General features: G+C 40.8%; 1 protein-coding gene across 1 annotated transcript in view; it reads right to left on the reverse strand.

Moving 5' to 3' along the window:
• Positions 1-20,111, reverse strand: part of RERG (RAS like estrogen regulated growth inhibitor) — a 108,765-nt gene that overhangs the window by 13,192 nt on the left and 75,462 nt on the right. Inside the window, exon 3 of the mRNA XM_075505366.1 lies at positions 5,581-5,637. Coding sequence (XP_075361481.1) covers positions 5,581-5,637 — 57 coding nt within the window. The remainder of the gene's footprint in view (positions 1-5,580; positions 5,638-20,111) is intronic.

Here is a 20,111-nt window from a genome sequence, read left to right on the forward strand (position 1 = left end):
ACAAAGTGATTTGTGCCACAGCAGTGAAATTTATAAGTCTTGAGCTGGTTTATAGGAGATGAAGTTCTCTGCTGTGAGATAATTCAGGGCACTAACAGAGGTGTCTCCCTGTCTCCCTCCCTCAAGCGCTTGTTGACCTAGTGTACCTTTCTGCAGTCCTTTGGCTGGCTCATGTTATGCGGGAGAAGAATGGTGCTATCATGGGCCTTTCATAATCAAGCTAGTGGGACAGCAATTTGTACCACCTTATCTCCTACCTTTGCTGCTTTACTGATACCTACACATTTTACCGATGTTTGGTGTCTTATGGACTGTCTGTATGTTGCATTAGATAGGACTTTATAGAAACACCAACTCAGTTTTTTTTCCTCTCCCAGTTGAAAAAGAGCGAACAAAAACCTGAGTGACTTAAAAAAATTGTGACATAGTTGGAAGAAACACACTTTAAAAATGTCACTATTAATCTAGTAGTCCTAGCAAAATTATAATTTTTCTTAAGACTTCTGTTTCTTTACGGTTACCTCTGCTCCTTCAAAGTAATGAATAGTCTTTTCTCTATCCCATTCAAATTAAATAAACTCCCATGCTTTCTGTCTCTCTTTGCCTTCATAGATGGGCCAGTCTGTCATGCACTGTTCTGCTGATTATTTGCTCAGAGACAGTTTTCCTTTCAGAGGATTAGCAAAGTTGTATGAAATATGTGAACAGCTCAGACATCTAGGGATAGTGCGAGAAAGCCAAGTGACTTTTGGAAAGGTCAACAAAATATTAACTCCTTGGTTGCTGTTATTTTATAAGTAGACTTTTGTTTAAAGCACCTTTGACATGTCAGTCTTAACTCTTATGAGTACCAGTTACTTAAAGGAATTACAACCCTTCTATGAGATGAAGGATTTTATAGGTGAGAAGCAGAGGCAGAGAGACTGCAGGCAACAAATCAGTGACAGAATCAAGAAAAGAACTGAGGAACCTATCTCCTGCACTTCCTTGGGGGTTTGTTTGATCCCCCCACCCACCCACCCATACAGCAAAAATGGATGTTTTAAGTCCCTGCGCCTCAGAAAGCACCTGATTCTCCCAACTGTACATAAAAATGCTAATTCGGAACAAATGACACAACCCAGTTCATAATCCCCTCTTTTTTTTTTTTTAAATCTTGGATATCCCAGCTCTGTTTCTAGTTAAGCAAATTGGTAGAACAACAAATGCGTTCTCAGAGAAATACGGCAAATCTTATTTTAAAAAGCACCCATTTAGCCATAGCTATGATGAATCTTCTTTCATCATTTGATCCAGGAGATTCTCCCTGCATGTCATGGCTTATGGAGGCAGGTAATTTGCTGTTGCCCATGAGGGCAACCAGCCCCCAGCAAGCTATCGGTGCTGTCTGCTGCTGTGATGACTCTTTGGGCTTCCTCCTCCTTTTTTGCCCCCCAGGAAAAAATAAATTTACCATTTTCTTTGACTTACTCTGATTCAGTACCTCCAACTTTAAAATCAATTAAATATCACTTGTTTGATGGCAAACCACAATATCTCTCCATCTTTGAGGTCAGGTGAAGGTACCCTCAATTCTGGGCACTGCCACTAACTCGTGGGGGAAATTTCTGAGATCCAGACTGTTATTCCTATTTACTGGCACTGAGGAGAGCAGCTATTCAGAGTAGCCTTGAAAATCATGGTGTGAAGCCCTGAGTCACTGAGGTCCATGGGATTCCTGCATTCAGGCCAAGAGTTTACCCACAGAGGGTAGGTGGCCCAATAGGTGGTAGGTGGTCTTTGCACCTCCACCTTGAAACTCATCCCCATAGAGTATGTCCATCCCTGAGATGGTGCTGGCTGGCAGGTGTTGCGCATTTATGCGCTTCTGGTCTTGTGCCAGCGGGGAGGTGGTCAAGCCCGGAGAGGACCACCGGGTCCTCCAAGAACCGGGTGCTGCTGCGAGGGTGGCCGCTTGCAGGCTGCAAACTCTCCCCGAGCCAAGCTGCCTCGGAGGCAGGCAAAGTGTCAGCCTGCTGCCACCCCGTTCTTGGCAAGCGCTGCTGAAATGGTACATAGGAATGCTTGTTTTCATGCTGCTTCTATGAATCTCTCAATAGAGCCAAAGTAAAATATAGCACAAATTTCCAGTTCTGTATTAAATCCACCGCGGATGTGTTGCTTATGTTTGTGAAGCGCTTTTAGGCTGTGGCTTAAGTGGTACCCTAACCAGGCCACGTGTTTTTAGGCCTTCTAACACCACACTGAATTTGCTTATTAATTTAAGAGTTGTGCTCTATTTAAAAACATATAAACATTAATGAATTTTGGTGAAATCTGTGTGGTAACCCAATCCCCTTTCTCAGTGCATATTTAACAAGCTAAAGAAGGCTAAGTTTAATGCTGAATGCATATATTTAGTATTTTAGAAAACAACCGTATGTTTTTTAAATGTGCAGCTCCAGCCTATTTCTACATAAAGCTCTTTCATTGGACCTTCTAATTCTGTTGCACATGTGAGAGAGTTGTGGGATTTATAATAAATACAGATTGAAAGTGGAAACTCATTCGCCTTGATAATGCCAGGTAACCACTTAGCCTGAGTGATTAGGCACCTTATTAAAAAACAATCAAAAAATAAAAACATGCCAAGATGATGACAGTGACTTGCCCGTTAAGCAGAAATGATGCAGAAGTCAAGGCTGATGGTTAATACTTGCCTGAGAAATTACCTTTGCTGCAGTTGTTACCCTTGGCTGAGAATAGTAAAATCAAAAGGACAGTGATATGTACTTTTTTGTGAAGATGCAGCTGTCTTACCAATGCTTGCACAGATCCAACATCATGCACAAAAGTGGCAGAGCTGCAAAGCCCTGACTTCAGCAGCAGCCCCATGTGCCAAAGCTTGCAAGATTCAGTGATGTTCCGCCCGCCAGAAAATGTTATTTTGTGGTTTGTAATTTGGCTCCTGGAGATACAGCAGTATATCCCGATGCTGCTAAAAATATGGTCCTTCATTTTATTCTGGCAGGTTAGAGTAGTAAAGAATATTTATAAGGTGTGTTTTTCTTTTCCAGTTAATGTGCCACCCTTTAATTAAAAGAGGACAAGGTTTTTTACCCTGATGATTAGTTTAGGATAATGTTGAATTTCCATCAGGCCTTGTACAGCTTGGTGAAAGCTTTCCTAAAAATAGGAATTATCTGGAGATTCCTTGCATCAGAGGGCTAATGGGTCGTTGAAAACTTGACATAAGAAATAAACTATAAATATGACATTTTTGTCACAGCCCCAGTGATTTTTGGCAAAACCTCCTGTTGCTTAGCAGCTAGATAGTTTGCATCTGGTTTACTTCTACCCTTTCAAAATTACTTGACAAAGCTGCTTATTCTCCCTGTAGGGCAAATGGGTCTCACTGACACAACTTAAACTTTTTATATTGGTGGAATATATAGATATCCTTCTTTCCACCCAACTGCCAGTCTGTGACTGCTAAGAAGAAATGAATTTATTCTGCTAAAACTTCTCAGTAAATTCAGCTCAGTGATGTTTATAGGTAACTGGACACTAAATCACCGCAGGATGACCATGATAAAGACAGAAATGCATTCTTTCAAGCACTGTTTCTCAAAGCTTTTGGAGGTACAGTCCCTTTCTGATTGATCTCTGCAGGCCTGAATAGTGGTTAGAATTTCAGGAGATTTTTTTTTCCTAACACTTAACAGCCTCCTTTGAATCCTGTTGAGGTCCATAGTTTGAAAAAAAGAATACTTTAAAAAACAATCTCTGGTGGGTAGCTTCCACCAGAGATTACTGTGATTAAGAAATAACTTACTGACAATAGTTCATTGGTGTTTTAATTTCTCAAACCTTTTCCTCTGAGCAACTTAAAGCACTTATCTTCACAATAACCGTAACACATAATTTAAGCTGTTATCCTCTAAACTGAATGAGAACGTAGAATTCAGTAAGTCAGAAGAGATTTAATTTTTGTTCTACTGAGATAGGACTGTTGTCTGCATGAAAGGTTTCTGTGTTGCAAACAGAAGACGACTGATTAGATTCCTGAAGGGGCATGGTTAATTTGCAGTTGTATTCACTTGTAAAACAGAAACAAATGTCAAGTTTTGTACACCAAAAAGGGTATGGGGCCTTCATAACAGGGCAAAAAATAATAAACCTTCCACCTTGCTAATAACTTAGTTTGTGTACTTAAACAAGGCAATAAGGATACTTTTGCATGCAGTGTCCATGTAAGAAATTAATGAACTTGGACTATACTGATACAAAACACTTTATATACTTCTATTGTCAAGTTCTTAAAATGATGTATTAGTAATAGAGATGTGAAGTACTAATACTAATAGAACATTTTACTGAACATCCCACTGTCACCATCCCAGGTGACAGAATTCGCTGATGAATATATTGGTATTAGCAGATAAAATAATGTATTTGAGTTCAGGTTGTTCTGAGAATTATTTTCCCAATACGAGGTTTCTGATATCTGTCACTTCTTCATCTTACCAGATGAAAATACTCAGTACGATATTGGATACTTTGCTTTGTTGAAAGGGCTGCCTGGGTTTTGCAATAAAGTGTATTAAACTTTCATCTCTGTTTCTGCTGTGCAAGTTTATGGCGTTCTCTAATTCTTTAGTGAGACCTCTTAGAGAAAGAACCTTAACAAAGAAATAGGTACGATCTGTACCTAACTGTACAATCTGCATTTGAGCCTCCAAAGAAAGGTTAGGAAGGACATGGCAAGAGATTGTAGAAGAAAAGGAAACTTCCTGGCCCCTTACTTCATGTGTGAATCACCCAGTCCTGAGGTATTGAAGGTGCCTTCTGAGATGTTAATGCTTCATCTCAGACTTCTTGGCCTGGATTTGCTCTGGTACAGAGCATTCAAATACATGCTAAATTAGGAAATACTAAGAAATCGGACCTTGGCCCAAATTTTCAAGTAAGGCCTCTAATTCAGAGCAACTGTTTGACAAGTTTTCTAGAGATATCTGTGCCAGCTTCTCAAAAGTGCCAGACCCAACACAGCTGAGTGGGAGCAGTGGAGGAGATGTGTCCCTTTTGATGACTGCTGTTCTTATCTGGTCACCCAAACAGCGAGACGCAATTTATGTTTCAAAGTGAGGACAAAAAACTTACCTAAGGGTAGGCAGACTGACTGTTAAGTACCTACAGTTATTTTTTTCCCTTGAATTTTTGAGATCTGTATCCCAGCCATCTTATTCTCTAGCAGCTGATGCTTGGGTTATCCAAAAGCAGAAAACTGATCGCACACTAAATAATTTTCGGAGTGAAATACTAATGCAATTGCTTTCAATGGCAAAATTCCTGCTGACTTCTGTGCGGGCAGAAACATGCCTCATCTTAATTCTCTGCTTTCGTTTGAGTGCGTTACTGCTTCTCTATTCTGCCATCTTGGGTAATAATTTGTTCCAGCTTTAAATGACCATAGAGAAGCTTTTTACAGCAAATTTAAAGGTTGACTGAGGTTTGGAATTTTAACTCTATGACTTTCCATTACTTCAGCCACGCTATTATATACAGCATACCATGTGAACAGAATAAAATGCAACCTACCTAGCGTTGGGTCATATTCCCAGATGAACCGTTTGGTCAGGAAGCGTACGACGAGAGCTGGAGGAACAAAAAGATTCCAGGTGAGATGCACAAGCCATCAACTCATCTGGTTTTTAAAGCTTTCCCAGCAAACTCTTCTGTGTGAAAACACGTAGCAGCTCCCCTGAACTGTGAGCAGAATTCAGTGTTGCTTATTGCAGCAGTTGAGACCTTTTCTCTGTTTGTGGCCCACTTTATACTTTTGGAGAGGAGAAACAAAATGAAAAAAACAAAACTCTTTACAGCATTAATCATTCACCCATGTAGCAATACAGGACAAAGAATACCAGGAAGCTTTTGATGGTAGTCTCTAACTTTTTTCCACTTTTTTTTGTCACAATAGCTTCTACCATTAAAAAGCCAAAACAACCCCATTTACAGTGCTATGAGCAGATGACCTTTGAAAAAAACCATTATTTTGGATGCTTTAGATTCCCCATAACCAGTGGAAAAAGGGTTGGCAGTTTTTGAACCAGGATGCTTTGAAGCTTCAAAACTAGGGGTGTTCAAAATAATTTAATTCTTGAAAACTTTCCCTTTAGTTTTTAAACCTTGTAAGGTAAACATATAATTGGCTAAACAGCTTCCTTCTGTATTTTGGCTTCCTTGCAACAATTTATCTTCCACGTTTTGCCTACTTGTCACTTGAAGCAATCTGCTATAATATTTTAAACCAATGGTCAACAAATGCTATTAATGAATCTGCAGAAGTAGAAATAAAGCTTTAGATTTTGGAGCACTCTAACTAGTTCTCAGTTTCAGTTTATGGCCTAAGATCTTCCTACTTATGTTCTTATATTTAATTTTTTCTATCCCTCCACCCCCTTTTAAAAACAACCTATAAAGACTTTGTCAGGTTATTGATTATGTTCTAATGTAAAACTAGGCAGTGCCTTGAATTTCTAGTGGTGTAAACGAAGCATTCACCAACAACAACTATTCAAAATCCTTTCTGCATTTCTAAAATGGAGCTAGAGATATCACTGCACTAGCTATGATCGCAGTGATTTCAGCTATAGGAAAAGTTTTCCTTGTCAACCCTACAGGACTGTTCCATTCTTCTTTCAATTGCAGATGGACAGTAAAACGTGAACAGCTAAACCCAGTTCTGATCCTTTTCAAAATGAAAACCATGAGAATGCCCCACATCCCAGATTTCTGTGCCCAAGAGTAGGACAAGGCAACACTGCAGAATAAATATAATTAATTAAGCTTTGCTTAATTGGAATCCATTTTTTTAAATCAAATCAGGACATTAGTTTTCAGGAAGATTTAACTATGCCTTACACTTGGAGGGGTACTAAGAAGCTGATCCTAAGGAAATGAGATCACTACATAAGAAGCAATTTTAAATCGGTGTTATTTTAAGTTTCTGTTTTCCTTAGGAAATCCTATTTTTTAATTTTTTTTAGCCTTTGCAGAAATGCTCTCCTTGGCCCTCAGAGTGAATGTGGCAATTCTTACCCAAAGTAACTTTTCAAGTCATAATCCTAATGTGGATGTCATTATACTGCAAGAAGATATCTGTGTAACTTGTTTTCCATCCATGATGATGCCTGCACCAGGATGTTTTTTCCCCACCTTTTACCTCAGCTGGAATAGTTTAAACATCTTGATCTTTCAAAAGTTTGGTCATGACTCTTCTCTAATTGCAAGTAATTGGTCCTCTAATTGCTGGTAAAACATACAGCATGTTCTTTTTTTTTTTTCTTTTTCTTTTTTTTTTTTTTCTGTTTTGACTGGGGAAGTGATGCAGAGTAAAAGCTTTCCTGACATGCTTTCAGAACACTCCTTACCACCTTCCTTTTCAAGAACAGATTTTAAAAATGCTTTCTTCTTTCACAGCCATATTCTGAAGGAGAAGCAGTGATGTGCTACTTGTATTGCAGTGCCTTACCCTGAGCCTGTACCTGGACCTGGGAGTCACTAATGGAGAGAGAAAAAAGGCAGAAGCGAGTGGGGGAACCTGTCCAACTATTTTCATATTTAAACATGGTCCACTTAATAGTTATGATACCTTGTACTTGTAGATGGAAATTGCTGGAGAGGAGGGTCAAAGTGATGAAGGGGACTGGAAGAAAGTCTGTCAAGCACTACTGTCTGAGATGGGGGATAGAGAGCAGCAGCTCTGAAGGAAAAGAGGGAGAAGAGGTGATTTTGGAGGTAGCCCAAATGAAGGAGGTGAGAACGTGACAAGCGATAAGAAGGAAAGGTAGAACTAGACCGCAGCTGCTGAGATGAGCCTGGGACAAGAGGTACAGCTATATACACGGGATGCAATGGTACGGGCGTTGAGTGCTACAGAGGTGAGGAATTAGAGATCACAAACGTAAGCTCTGGTGAGGAGGTAAAAAATAGGTTGTATTCGTCTCCAGCAGGGAGGCCTGTATGCAGAAACAACAAATAGTCACACATGCAGGAGGCAGCTGAAGAAAAGAAAGGAAGGGAGGGAGGTGGCTGCCACGCATAGGGCCAGATGGCAATTAGTCTCCCTTCCTGGCAGGTCTCAGCGGGGGCACAGCAAGGCCAGCGAGTCGCTCGCTAGGCACTGCCAGTAATAAAGTACTTGCGTAAGGCCTGCTTGGGCTCTGTGAAGGGAGGAAAAAGCCACCTCAGCACAACCCCAGGTAAGTGGGAAAGTGTCAGCTTCCGAGCCATGTGCTCTGTGCCAGTTTTGGGGGTGCGCACACTCGGGGACGTGTAGAGCTGCTGTTCCTGCGGGGCTGGCTCTGCTCAGCCCCCTCGCTTCTGACCTGGCCGATTCCCTCAAAATATTCCTGCTCTCCTTCATGGCAATGGTCACAGCCCGTCCTACAGAGCTTTTCACTTCCACACATTTTTACAAGGCTGAAGATTAGCAGCTGCATTTCACAGATGGGGAACGTGAGATGCTCCTGATCCCGTGTCTGTCCTGGTTATAACTATTGCAAACTACGTTGGATGGGAACCGTCTTCACTTTTGCCTCATTAGGGGTGCTTAGCAGATGAGCCCCTGACATCCAGCTGAGTATTAAAACAATGTATGTGACTTTGCCATCTGATTTGACTGAAAATGGTCAATGAGAGGAGAGCTGGGAAGGGCATCCAAGCGCTTGGGCTGTCAGCTTGGAGACCAGCTTGCTGGCTCGTGCCGCCTGTCCTAGCAATGATCCCCCTAGGGCAGGGGTATTGCTCTGGAGGCGTTTTGTTTATGTTGAGCTCACTTACTGCCAGATTACATCATTTTTTAGTGAAATAACTTCTGCCAGCAGAAGAATCGGAAGTGAGGACATCAGGAATTCATTGCGCTTAGAGCTGTAGCGCTCGGATTTCTGCTGCTGGCCTAAATGACGCTTTGGGCAAAGCAATAAAACTTCTCTGTGTCCTTAGCAATGCCGCACAGAAAGAGTTGAGATGGGCATTACTTCCTCTCCCCTTAGCAAAGGTGTGTACACCCTGTTTGACCCTTCAGCCTTACTTAGACATGCTTAACTCTAATACTAATAATGAGCCAAAAATAACTCAACACACTAAAAAAAAAAAACCAAACCTGAATGCTGGGTTTTGATTCAAAAACATTGAGATTGAGAACGGCTGAAATGCATTATTTTCTGATTAAATTAGGTGACTAATTCCAATGTTTCTATTAAAATGACCGTTTCCAGTGCTTATCCTCAAAGAAGATGAAATGCATTTTGAAGCAGGCAAGATTCAGATCTGTGCAGTACCTAATAGTGAATTTCATGGTCCTCCACTGAGACTAGTCCAGGCTCTTCCCCGAACACTTACTGCTTGTGAAATACAAGAACTCGCAGGCTTAGAAGGAAAGAATCTCCAACAAACTGCAATTTGGATTCCCACTGTGTTTTTCGGAGACATGACCATTACCTAAGGAAATTGATGTAATGTCCCAGCAAAGGAAGAATAGACTCATGTCTCTTTCTGCCTTTTCTTACACCCTCACTTCCAAGTCAGCTGTTTTGTACAGGGTTTAAATTAGGGTAGAACTTGGCCCAGGACTTTCATTCACTCATGTTTAAACCTCCTGCCTTAGAAGTTATTCTTGGAGAAGAAACATGACTATCTGTCAAATACATTTGCAGTGTAACTCCACTGAAGACAATTAAGTTATATGAGGAATTAACTTGGCATATAAACTGAGATTATCAACCACATAATTAATCAATTTCTTTGGGACTTGTGGGGCTGAGTCCCTTACTCAGCTTTAAAAATCTCAGTCCATATCTTTTTGGAACATTTGTTTTTGTGGTGTTTTGCATTTTGCTTTAGATCTTTGCTTGGATTTAGTAACGTATAAATGCTCTGGCTAAATTTACAATCTGCCTGAATACGTATCTTCATGAATTTGTTATCGTTCCAGCTGATACAAGCAGAGCTTTTGGAGGAAGAATGGAAGCAGGGTTTTATTTGAAAAACATCCCCCTTCCCCAAAAGCTACAGAGTTCAAAGTTATTCTAAGAAAAATAACAGTTCTCTGCAGTGAAATAACTGTATGATGACTCTTTTATGCCATGAGAATTTTCAGCTATAAAAATGCTCTGAAAGTAGTCCCATTATTTAACTTATCAACAAGTCCATTCCTGGTACCATGATGATGTGTCATCAGTAAACCATACTTGGCAGGAGACACCAGAGTGGTTAAAACCAGAGGTTATAATGATCAAAAGGCACTTTCACAAATGAAGTATATAATTTTTTTAATTTTTTTTTTTTTTCCAGAGAGTTCATCCCCCATTCACCCTCTTGGAGGCCCCTCATGTATTGGAATTTCAGTCCCCTTGGAGCACGTGGCGAGCTCCAGCCTGCAGGATGGCGGTGCCACAGGATTCTGGCATGCAATGTGCTGCCTCCTTGAAAAGCTCTGTGTCCAGCTTTGGGAAGTAATGCTTTGAGAATTTAATGCATTTAAGAGAAATTAAATTCTCTTACCATGAGAGTTTAATTTGCTCCTGAAAGCGCTGGTCGTTTGGGGGATGCGTGTGTGGGGAGGGCAAGTATGAACTTATAATGCAGAGTCCTTTTCCAATCCTGGTACGTCATGGATGTAAACATGCAGTCATTACTTCTGGCTCTGCGTCTGTGGGCCTGGGTTTGACTCAGTTTTGACAGTACCTCTGGCAATTCAGTGATGTGGGGATATGAGTGGTGAGTGAGACATCAGCAGAAGGATTTCTCTGCCTTCCCTCCTCTCTTGGTTTGTTTGCTGTGGTCACTTCTGATGCTGAGACCTAACGTGCTTGTAGTAAACTACAAGGTAAATTTAATGGAGTAAAACGAGATCAGTGGGGGGAACAGAAAGGAAGAACTGTACCAAGTATAAAAATGGTCTGTTTTACACTGCCTTGCTGTCTCAAACTCTGCATATTTTATGCGTATTTTAATCACTGTCTTAAGCAGTGAACTGTTCAGACAAATTACTGTGTATGCTTGTATGTTTTTTCTGTAACAGCACAGTGAGGTCCTCCATTGACTGACAATGAAAATATAAAAAGCATATAGAGTTTTATATATAAACATAAATTAAATATCAAAAGTATATTTACTTCTTAATATACTTAGCTATGCTGTATAGCAGTATATATGTAACTGTATATATATAAGTGTGTGTGTATGTGTGTATGTATACATATATATATATATACTGTGTAATAGTAAATACAGACTAGGATTGAACAGCGATGTGATGAATTGTGTTGCTCTTGCCTTTCATGAGGTTATGTTGCTTAGTGTAATGTAAGTCTTTTTTCTTCAGTGGTAATGACATGGGCTTCAGTTATGTAGACCCAAATCTGAACATTCAAAATGGTTCAAATGTCTTTGTTCTGGTGCGGTATAAAGGGACTGGAATACCCGTCTCAAATCTCAATCTTAATCCTCACAACAGGATCATGGACCAAACCAACATCCCATGTTCAGGTACTTTGAAAACATTAATGTACTTTCACATGTAAAACTTAAGCACTGTATATTGGATTTATCTTTACAGTAAATAATATTTTAGATGCTGAATATGCATGTAGCAGGACTCCAAAGGCTGCTTCAGATGCTAATTCAGTCGGTTGTTCAATTAGATGTCAATAACTGACCTTCTTTTGACAAGTTGTTTGGAAGGACTCTGTTACTGTGGAAGAGACAGAGACCATAGTCCTACTCATCTGTGTTTTTTATCAGTCTTCATCAGGATATTCATCCTTTGGCCTGACCAAATGTCAGTGTAATAAGTGTCATTTTTAAAAAGGCTGTCACTTTTCAGTTTCTACTACAAAGTTTTGGGCAGTATTTCTTTTGTTAATTTCAGTGGTAATTTCAGTTTATCTCAGATGCAACTGCATTTTACTGCTGTGGGAAGTACCTGATTTTAGGAACTTTTGAGTGGAAAGGGTCTGGAGAAAAGTAACTTGTTTCAAGGAGCTAATCTGAAACTCTGGCAGTCCATGGCATGGTGTATTTACTAATTTCATCTCAACTGTCTTAATAGCAGACCAGAAGGAAGCACTACATCAGATTATTTTGCAAGCACTTCTTAATTGCAGGGAATGAAGTAAACAATAACTTGTGCTTTTATCAGAGCATGCACATTCTATCTAATGTGCCGCCACTTCTGCCGCCACTGAAAAATGAACATAAAAATCATTGACTTCAGTGCAATGAAACTAATGCTTGCAGGAGCTCATGAAACGGAAAGGTGAGCCATCTGTTTCCCCGACTTGCACAAGGGTAACTGCTCTACCTATGGTCACACTTATTTCCAGGGTGACTGTTTATGCAGCGCTCTGCTCCCTGCGTGTTTCTCCTCTCTTGCTCACCAACCAGACCGCGTGTGGGCTGCCCAGGCTTAGGGGTGCTACCCGCCTGCGTATGCCCAGGCATGGGGTCTTGTGGATGCTCCAGCTCTTCTGCAACATCTAGCTATGCCTGGTCCTGCTTTCGTAGGCTTGCAGCTTTCGCACACATTGAGTCCAATGTTAGGGAATTGTCAGTATCTCCCTTCACTGACAGAGATGTCTGGTCCCCGGGTTAGAGGCAAAATTTGCCGGTACTCAAGAGACTGGGGAGAAAGGAATCTTGGCACAGATGTGTTAGCAGAATGAAGGCCACTTTCCTTTTTCAGTGCTAAATACAGAAAATACAGGAGTCATTTGTCAAAATCTTTGATTATAACCACATCCTAATGTTAATAGCAGGAAGTGTTTCTTGTCTGTCTTCTGGCGTGGTAATTTCACAGTAAAAGAACCTCTCCGTATATTCCTCTGGAATAGCCTACTGTGAATTTCACAAAATACACAGTATAATAGTCATTCATACCATCGCCACTGAACGGGAGGATTTTTGTAGTAATGTTCTGCTCATTGCCTTCAGTGCTGGAGGCGTTTTTTTACAACGGTTGCTTCATATGGACTACAAGCAGGAGGCTTAATTTATATTACGTTATCCCATTCCATAATATATTTTTCCAGTATAAGGTTGTTTATTTCACAGGTCTCCTCTCATAAAAGATAAATGATCAGACTGGTGTCTAATGGTTTTGCCCATTTTAGGAATGCAGTGTGTAATATGCATACTTCTACCATTTCTCCTCTCTTGACTTCATTGTATAACTTATGTCACCCCTTTGTGAAGACTAAACTTTCTGGTGTGCTATTACTAACACATATGGTTTTCCAAAACATAGTTAATGGTAACACCTCCAGATGTTTGTGTGTCTGAGACAGAGTATATTTGTGATGGGGCCGTAGAGCAAGTCTTACGGATTAAATCACACAAATAACTGTTGCTTTTCTAGATGACTGACACAGGTAAGGTTTGAATTTGCATGCTGTTTGGAAAGACACTGGGCAAAGTAAAGTAGAATAGGATTCTCAATATAAAACTTTGACATAAACCCACCTTTGACATAAACTTTGACATGACACCCCATCCCCCCATCTCAAGGTGAAAAATAAAAAAGTTTGATTTATTTGAGACAGAATTGGGAAAAAAAAAAGAAAATATTCTCAGAAGAAAGAAGGGGTAGAAAGCTTTTGTCTTTAAAAATCCAGTACTTCATTAAGACAATAGCAAGATGACAACATTTTCAGGGGGCTGTAGCTTTTTTGTAATTTTTTTTCCTTACATTTCTCCCAGTGTTGACTTTAGAAAACAACACACTCTCTTCTTTTGGTCAAATTAGTTTCTCATGGTTAAAAATGAAAAAGAGAGAAAGGAAATAAAGGAGGGAATTCTAGAATACTTTAGATGGCAGATGATCTTCTGGTTATTGTCAAAGCATTTTTGTATGAATGAATTTTTGTTGGAAAATGCATTTTGAACAGAAAGACCATTTTTTGGAAGGAAGCTAGTTTTTTAGGTTTTTCTTTCAAAGGAAATGCCTGAACACATCACCATTTGTTATCAAAGAACCTGTAATTTAGGAAATGCAGATTTAAAACAAACAAACAAACCCAACCTCACTAGCCTCCATTTTGTTCATTTATTCACTGCAGTGTTATTTTGTATTGCACTGGAGAAATGTGTGGGACTAAATTGTGGGGTTTTTTTTAACCAGATGCCTCATTTGCCTCAGAAAACCAGTGATGTAAAAAGATGCAGAGCTCCCTATTTCATTTTGGTAGACAGCACTGGCTGTTTCTATGTGGTCAGAGTCTGAACAGACTATCTATCACTCTTCTCCTCAGCCTGACTGTAATAATTTTCTCATTTTAAATCTGTGTACTTTATCAGATGACACTACAGCTTGCATCAAATGAAAAAAAAAAAAAAAAAAAAGCTGTTCCCCAGCTTTTTCTGTGATATACTTCACTTCTTTTATATCACACCCTGGCTCCGTGGGTTTGGCTCCATGGAAATGTCAGATAACCTGGAAAAAATTTACATTCCAATTACAATCCAGCTGGAGTAGGATATATGAGAAAATCTTGAAAGATCATATGTCCTGTGCAATTTCCAGCTTTCTTTGACAAAGGAGCTTAAGTGAACACTAGAAGTTCGTATCGGCCCTATTGACTGATTTGTGGCTCATCGATCAACAGATGCATGCCTGTAAGGTGCTGGTGTCACAGGGAAATGAAGAATTAGGCAACAAAATACACTGAAAACTGACTCATGGATTTTTCATGATCCTCTTTTTTATAAGCCTGATGACATAAGCATTGATAAATGTTACATCTTCTTAATACAGTGCACAACACGATATTTATGGGAAGCCATTCTTTTCAAATTGTGCTATTAGCTGATTTTGCATTGCAGCTCCTTGGCTACCTGGAATTTTAAAGGCAGAAGATAAGGAATTGTTTTCTTTCTGATGGGCTCATTGCCAAGTACCTGAACCAGACACCTGGAGAAGTTCCCAGAAGAATGAATGGAGAAAGGCATGTGAGAACAGATATATATCAGACAGTGACATAAACCACAATGGTTTTCAGGCTTGTGTGACTAGTTACTAGCAACATAGTGTATAATCTTCCAACTGCCTCTAGCATCTCATGGGAAGTGGTGGCAAATGTCCTGACAGCTGTTCTCATGTTTTATCTATGCTCTTTTTTTGTTTTTTTTTTAACCCTCCCTCCTTTTCTCTGTGGTGTTAAGACATCTGCTCCTGTTACTTGCTTGCGACCTGGAATCTTGAACTTTTGTTTATATCAGCAATTTTTTTTACAGCAAACAGCTTTGCCATTACACTTGGAGAATTAAGAGAGACAGCAGCAGGAACAAAGAAAGTCTTTAAGAGACAAAGGTATAATTTCCACAGTAGGGTTTGCGATACTAAATAACAAGAAAAGTGAATGAGAGAAAGGCTATGATCAACAATTGAAGTAAAACATAAGTTAAATGCTATGGACCGTGTGCTTCTTTCTCACGGTACAAAGAAGTATGTTGCAAAGTGGAGAAATGATTAGCTGAAGAAGAAACTCAGTCTGAATAAAGATTTTCTAACATGCTGTAGAGATGGTAATTTCTAGAGGCAAAAAAATGACCCTGAGGGAGATGAGACTGGTAGCCACCTAATGGTATCTAACAGCATCACCTGCAGCATTACCCCTTTTCTGTTGTGGAGCAGGCTGGAAGAGCAGGTGTGGGTGGAGAGCAACTCTTCATATATCACTAGTGACCAAAGCCTCTCTAAATCTGAAGCCTAACTGGTGATCTGCCTGATCTCACCTCACTGCTCATCCCATACAACCACTGTCAGTAGGAAGATTAATTCATCACGGGACCTGGAAGTAATGATTTCCTGTCAGAGCTATGATATGTTAGGGTGGGCAAAGATAAACACTGCCAACTGGTCCAGCCAGTATACTACAGTGTGGTGTGCTTGGTTCCCCGTACTAGTGACAGCATTAAATGAATTTAAACTAATTCATTTTTTTAATAAACAACTATCATCTCCTATCTCTGGCTGCAACTACAGTTTTATGAGTACTCATGTGGTGCCTACAATAATGTATGGGTTATTATTAGCCTTCTCCTTGGAATCTGGACACACAATCCTGGGAACTCTTCAGAGTAAACTTTAGAATTATGTGTGTGTGTGGCAGGGGGAAAGCATGATCTAAATTTAAATGGTAGATTTCTGCTTTCATTTTCAATGCTTAAGGGCATTCAGCTAATAAACATCATATGTCTTCAAACAAAATAAAAACCACAGTAGTAGATAATGGATGCTGTAAAACCTCTGACTTATCTCAAGTCTGAAACTTGGAGGAATAACATATTTCATGATGTTCATCACAGCTGCCAGGAGACCTGGCCCTGCCTCCCCAGAGTGCAATAGCTACAGGGAGTGTTCTTCTGGTCTCAGCTTACTAATTAGCTATACTTAGTTAAAAGTTTATATTAAGAGGAAGCTCTGCTACATTTATTCATGCTGAATAATGAGTTGTACCCTAAAAATCTGACGTGTTATCTGTGTGAGATTCTTTTGTCCATAGAAATTACACAGATAGCAAAGATAAGTCATATATTCAGGACTCTTCCAGTCATTATCTCATTCAGTGGTTTATCCAGTTTAAAGTGACCTTAGTGATGGGATTTTCTTCATTCCTTTTACATGAGGCTGCAAACATCAAGTTCCTGTTTGTTCTAGGGGGATGCTAAAGATCCTACGGCAGTTTTGCAAGTGTATCGTGTCATCTTTCCCTGCTAGGATCCTCTCCCCCATCCTGAGGTTCGGTAGGTACATGCCACCACAGGGGATAACAATGTCAGGTGCTCAGAGATCTTCCACGACTAAGACGTTTGCAATTATGATGATATTAACTTCTATTATTTTCTCAGGCCAGTGTGATAAACCTCTCATCACTGAGTTTTTCTTGTAATGCTTTTCTTTAAAGAACACTTCCTCAGTTTCACCCCATGATCTTTTTAGAGTGAGCAGAGAGAATATAAACAATTCCACTTTCTCTGCCAGCTTTTGAATAAAGCAATATACATTTATTTTTCCTGTTACTGCCCTGCAGAGTGCCATATACTGACTCCAGCAATCTGTATTTGCTTAGCCGTTCACGGTGACATCATATGAGCTGTGAGGAAACACAGCCCTGGGAATCTACAATTTGACAAGTAAGAAAACCTCCAATTGCTCATAACGAAGGCTGATGCAGTGGCTAGGGAGCCAGTCTGAGATGTGGTTTACATTCCTTGCTTAGCCACGCTTTTTGTTTGGCTTTGCCCAGAATAATGGGTAATTACATTTTCAAAGCTGTTAGTGTGCCTGGCAGGGCAGAGATGTAGCCAGCGTGATGCTCAATAGCATTTAAATAGTGTCGGTCTCTAGGGATGCCCTTTGCCAGTGATCTCCCATCCATCTCTCCCCACCAAGTCTCTTGTCACTTCTTAGTCTGTAGGTCTCCAAGTCCACCCACCCAGTCATGCTGATTCACGTGTTTGTGGGGATGAGCTCTATGTGGAATTAATGACATTATCCTGATTCAAAAGATGCTCTTTCCCCAAGACTAGTTTGGGGGTTTTTTGTTAACTCTGATCATTCCACTGATCCTGAGAAAGGCACGGTGCCTCCAACAGTCAAAGTGGTCAAACAGAGAGCAGAAGGTGGTCTTGTGGGAGAGGTGGGGAATGCTTAAATTGGCTTTGCTGCTGGAGAAAACACACCCTTACACCTGGTGATTTCACTTACACCAGGGCATTTCTAGAAATTTCTTTTGTGACCTATCTTCCTCTTTCAGCCCCCGAGCAGCTTTTGAAAAATTTGGTCTTTGGTTTCTCGGCACATTCCTCAGTTTCACCTGGAACCTGGGTGTAATGGTACTGCTGCTGGGATAAATGGATTATCACTGCGGATAGGCTGATGCTGACAAAGCAGAAGTGCTTTGGAAATATAAATTTTTTACTTGGATGTAAAAATATCAACTTTTTACTTGGATGCTGAAACAATGCTTTCACAGATGTACCTTTAAAGAAAGCATACATTTTATTTTATTGTTTGTTAGAAGCTGCATTTTCAATGAGCTGTGTACAGACAGCAAGAATATCCTGTAACCGTCGGTCCCTTACTACTTTTAAAAAAGGAGGCGAATTTAGCTGGCATTTTTAACTTTCCTGATGCACCCTGACATAGCCTCCCCAGGAGACAGAGATGAGTCTTGGGGTCTCACAAATGACTCTGCTGCAGGGTGGGATGAACTCTTCAGCTCCACCTGAGTTCAGCCAAAGTGGAGAGCTTTGCTCACCTTTCTTACAGTAGCAAGGGTTATTTTTAAAGTAGCCTGATCCCCTCTTTATTGTTCTGGTTTCATACAGAAGAAAAGATACGGTCCTTAAGCTCCACTTACAGCTATTGTCCTGCCCTGTGGGCTTGCTGTTTAGATAGCAGAGCACCTGGGAGGGCTGTGGCACCTCCTGCTCATCCACCTGGGGCAGATGTGATGGAGCCCCAGTGACATGGAGTCCCAGGAGGGCAATAAAAGCCACAATGATCCTGCTCCTGCCCCCCAGCAGCATTGCTCTGTCACGCTCCTGCTCCAGGCAGGCTTAGCTACTCTGCTCTGCCTGTTGTCCTGGAGGATGAGCAGCCAAGGCAGCGATTCCTGCTGTCCCACTGTTATCCAGGTCAGAGCTGGAGGAGGAATTTGTTATTCCTCCCTATTCTCTGAATTCCCTCCCCTCCCATTCTTCAGGGTTTAGCCCCTAAAAAAGCAGGACAAGTGGCAAGAAGAGATGAATAATTCACTTCTCTAAAGGAATGGGCATGATCTGGTTAGAAAAGGGGCATATGTTATACTCTCATTTTAGTTAGATGAACTTTTAAAGGCATGTCACTCATTGATACAGGAGATAAGAAGGCCAGGACTGTGTGTTTGGAAAAACAGAGAAGCAGCAGGCTCCTTGCAATCTATTGCCAGACAAGCCACTGTGACAGAAAGCATTGGCTGGAAAAAAGAAAAACATCCCTGGAAACAAAGCTGACAATGAAAGGGCAGAAAACTCACATGCCACTGAAATCATTCGTAGAGGAACATGCATCAGGAGGCTATTTTCGATTGGGCTGTTAAATTGTTCAACAGCTGGGAAGTGCCCTGCCATTGCTCAGCATAGCTATGTGTTTCTGGGATGACTTTTGTACTGAATTCTTCCTTCCTCGAATGGAGCCTGAGGCACAACCCACTGAAGTCATCAACAGCTTTTGCCTTTCTTTCTGTAGGTTGAAGCTCATGCCCCCGGGGAGTTGTTTAGGTGCGATGAGATAAGTAACGCTCTCAAATTGATACCAGCAGCAGCCCCACCCCTACAAGAAAGAAGCTAAGACTGAAATCCTGTGCCTGCAATAGCTGGAAACAAGGAAGCTTAGGCTAAATTCCTGTATGGTAGAGCGGTCTCCTAAAGAGAGAGCTTTTCATCTCTCCAATGTCTTCTGTGTGAGGGTTCTTGCAAACATTTCACTAGTTTTTCAAGTGTTGCTTTTGCTATTCATGGATCTGAAAAGCTTGCCTGCGCCTGGAAAATCATCTTGCATGTAAATTAAAGTACAACTGCTATGTCTCAACAGCTCTTATGTGGACAGGCTTACTCCTGGTCTTTCTCTTCCGAAACTTGGTTAACCTACATTAACTTCAAAAATCATTGGGAAAAGGATTGTTAGGCCAAATTCGGACTTTTTGGGCAGGGATCTCCTCGAAAACTGGCTGGCTACTTTTTTTCCCTATTCTTTAATTGCTCACCTGCTTGCCTGGGCCTTCCACAGCTGTCTAGATGGTGCCGGCGGGGAGCACTGCAGCCGCTCACCAGCTCCTGCTGGGGGGGTTTAGGCACTTGCTGTGGAGTGTGTTGGCAGGGTTAGTCCCTTGGAAGCGTGTGCTTTACAAATGCCCAGTTCTGTTTGAAGGCATCACTCCAAGTGCTTACCTGTCTCTTCATGCCATTCTCAGTAAGCCAAAGGCCTCACGTATTTATTCCAGCAGATCTTTCTTCAATCTACACTAATTACTAAAGACAGCACGTAGCCTAACAGAGGAGGAAAACAACATCCCACAAACACC

This window comes from Mycteria americana, chromosome 1 (assembly GCF_035582795.1).
Source record: "Mycteria americana isolate JAX WOST 10 ecotype Jacksonville Zoo and Gardens chromosome 1, USCA_MyAme_1.0, whole genome shotgun sequence".
NCBI classification, from domain to species: Eukaryota; Metazoa; Chordata; class Aves; order Ciconiiformes; family Ciconiidae; genus Mycteria; species Mycteria americana.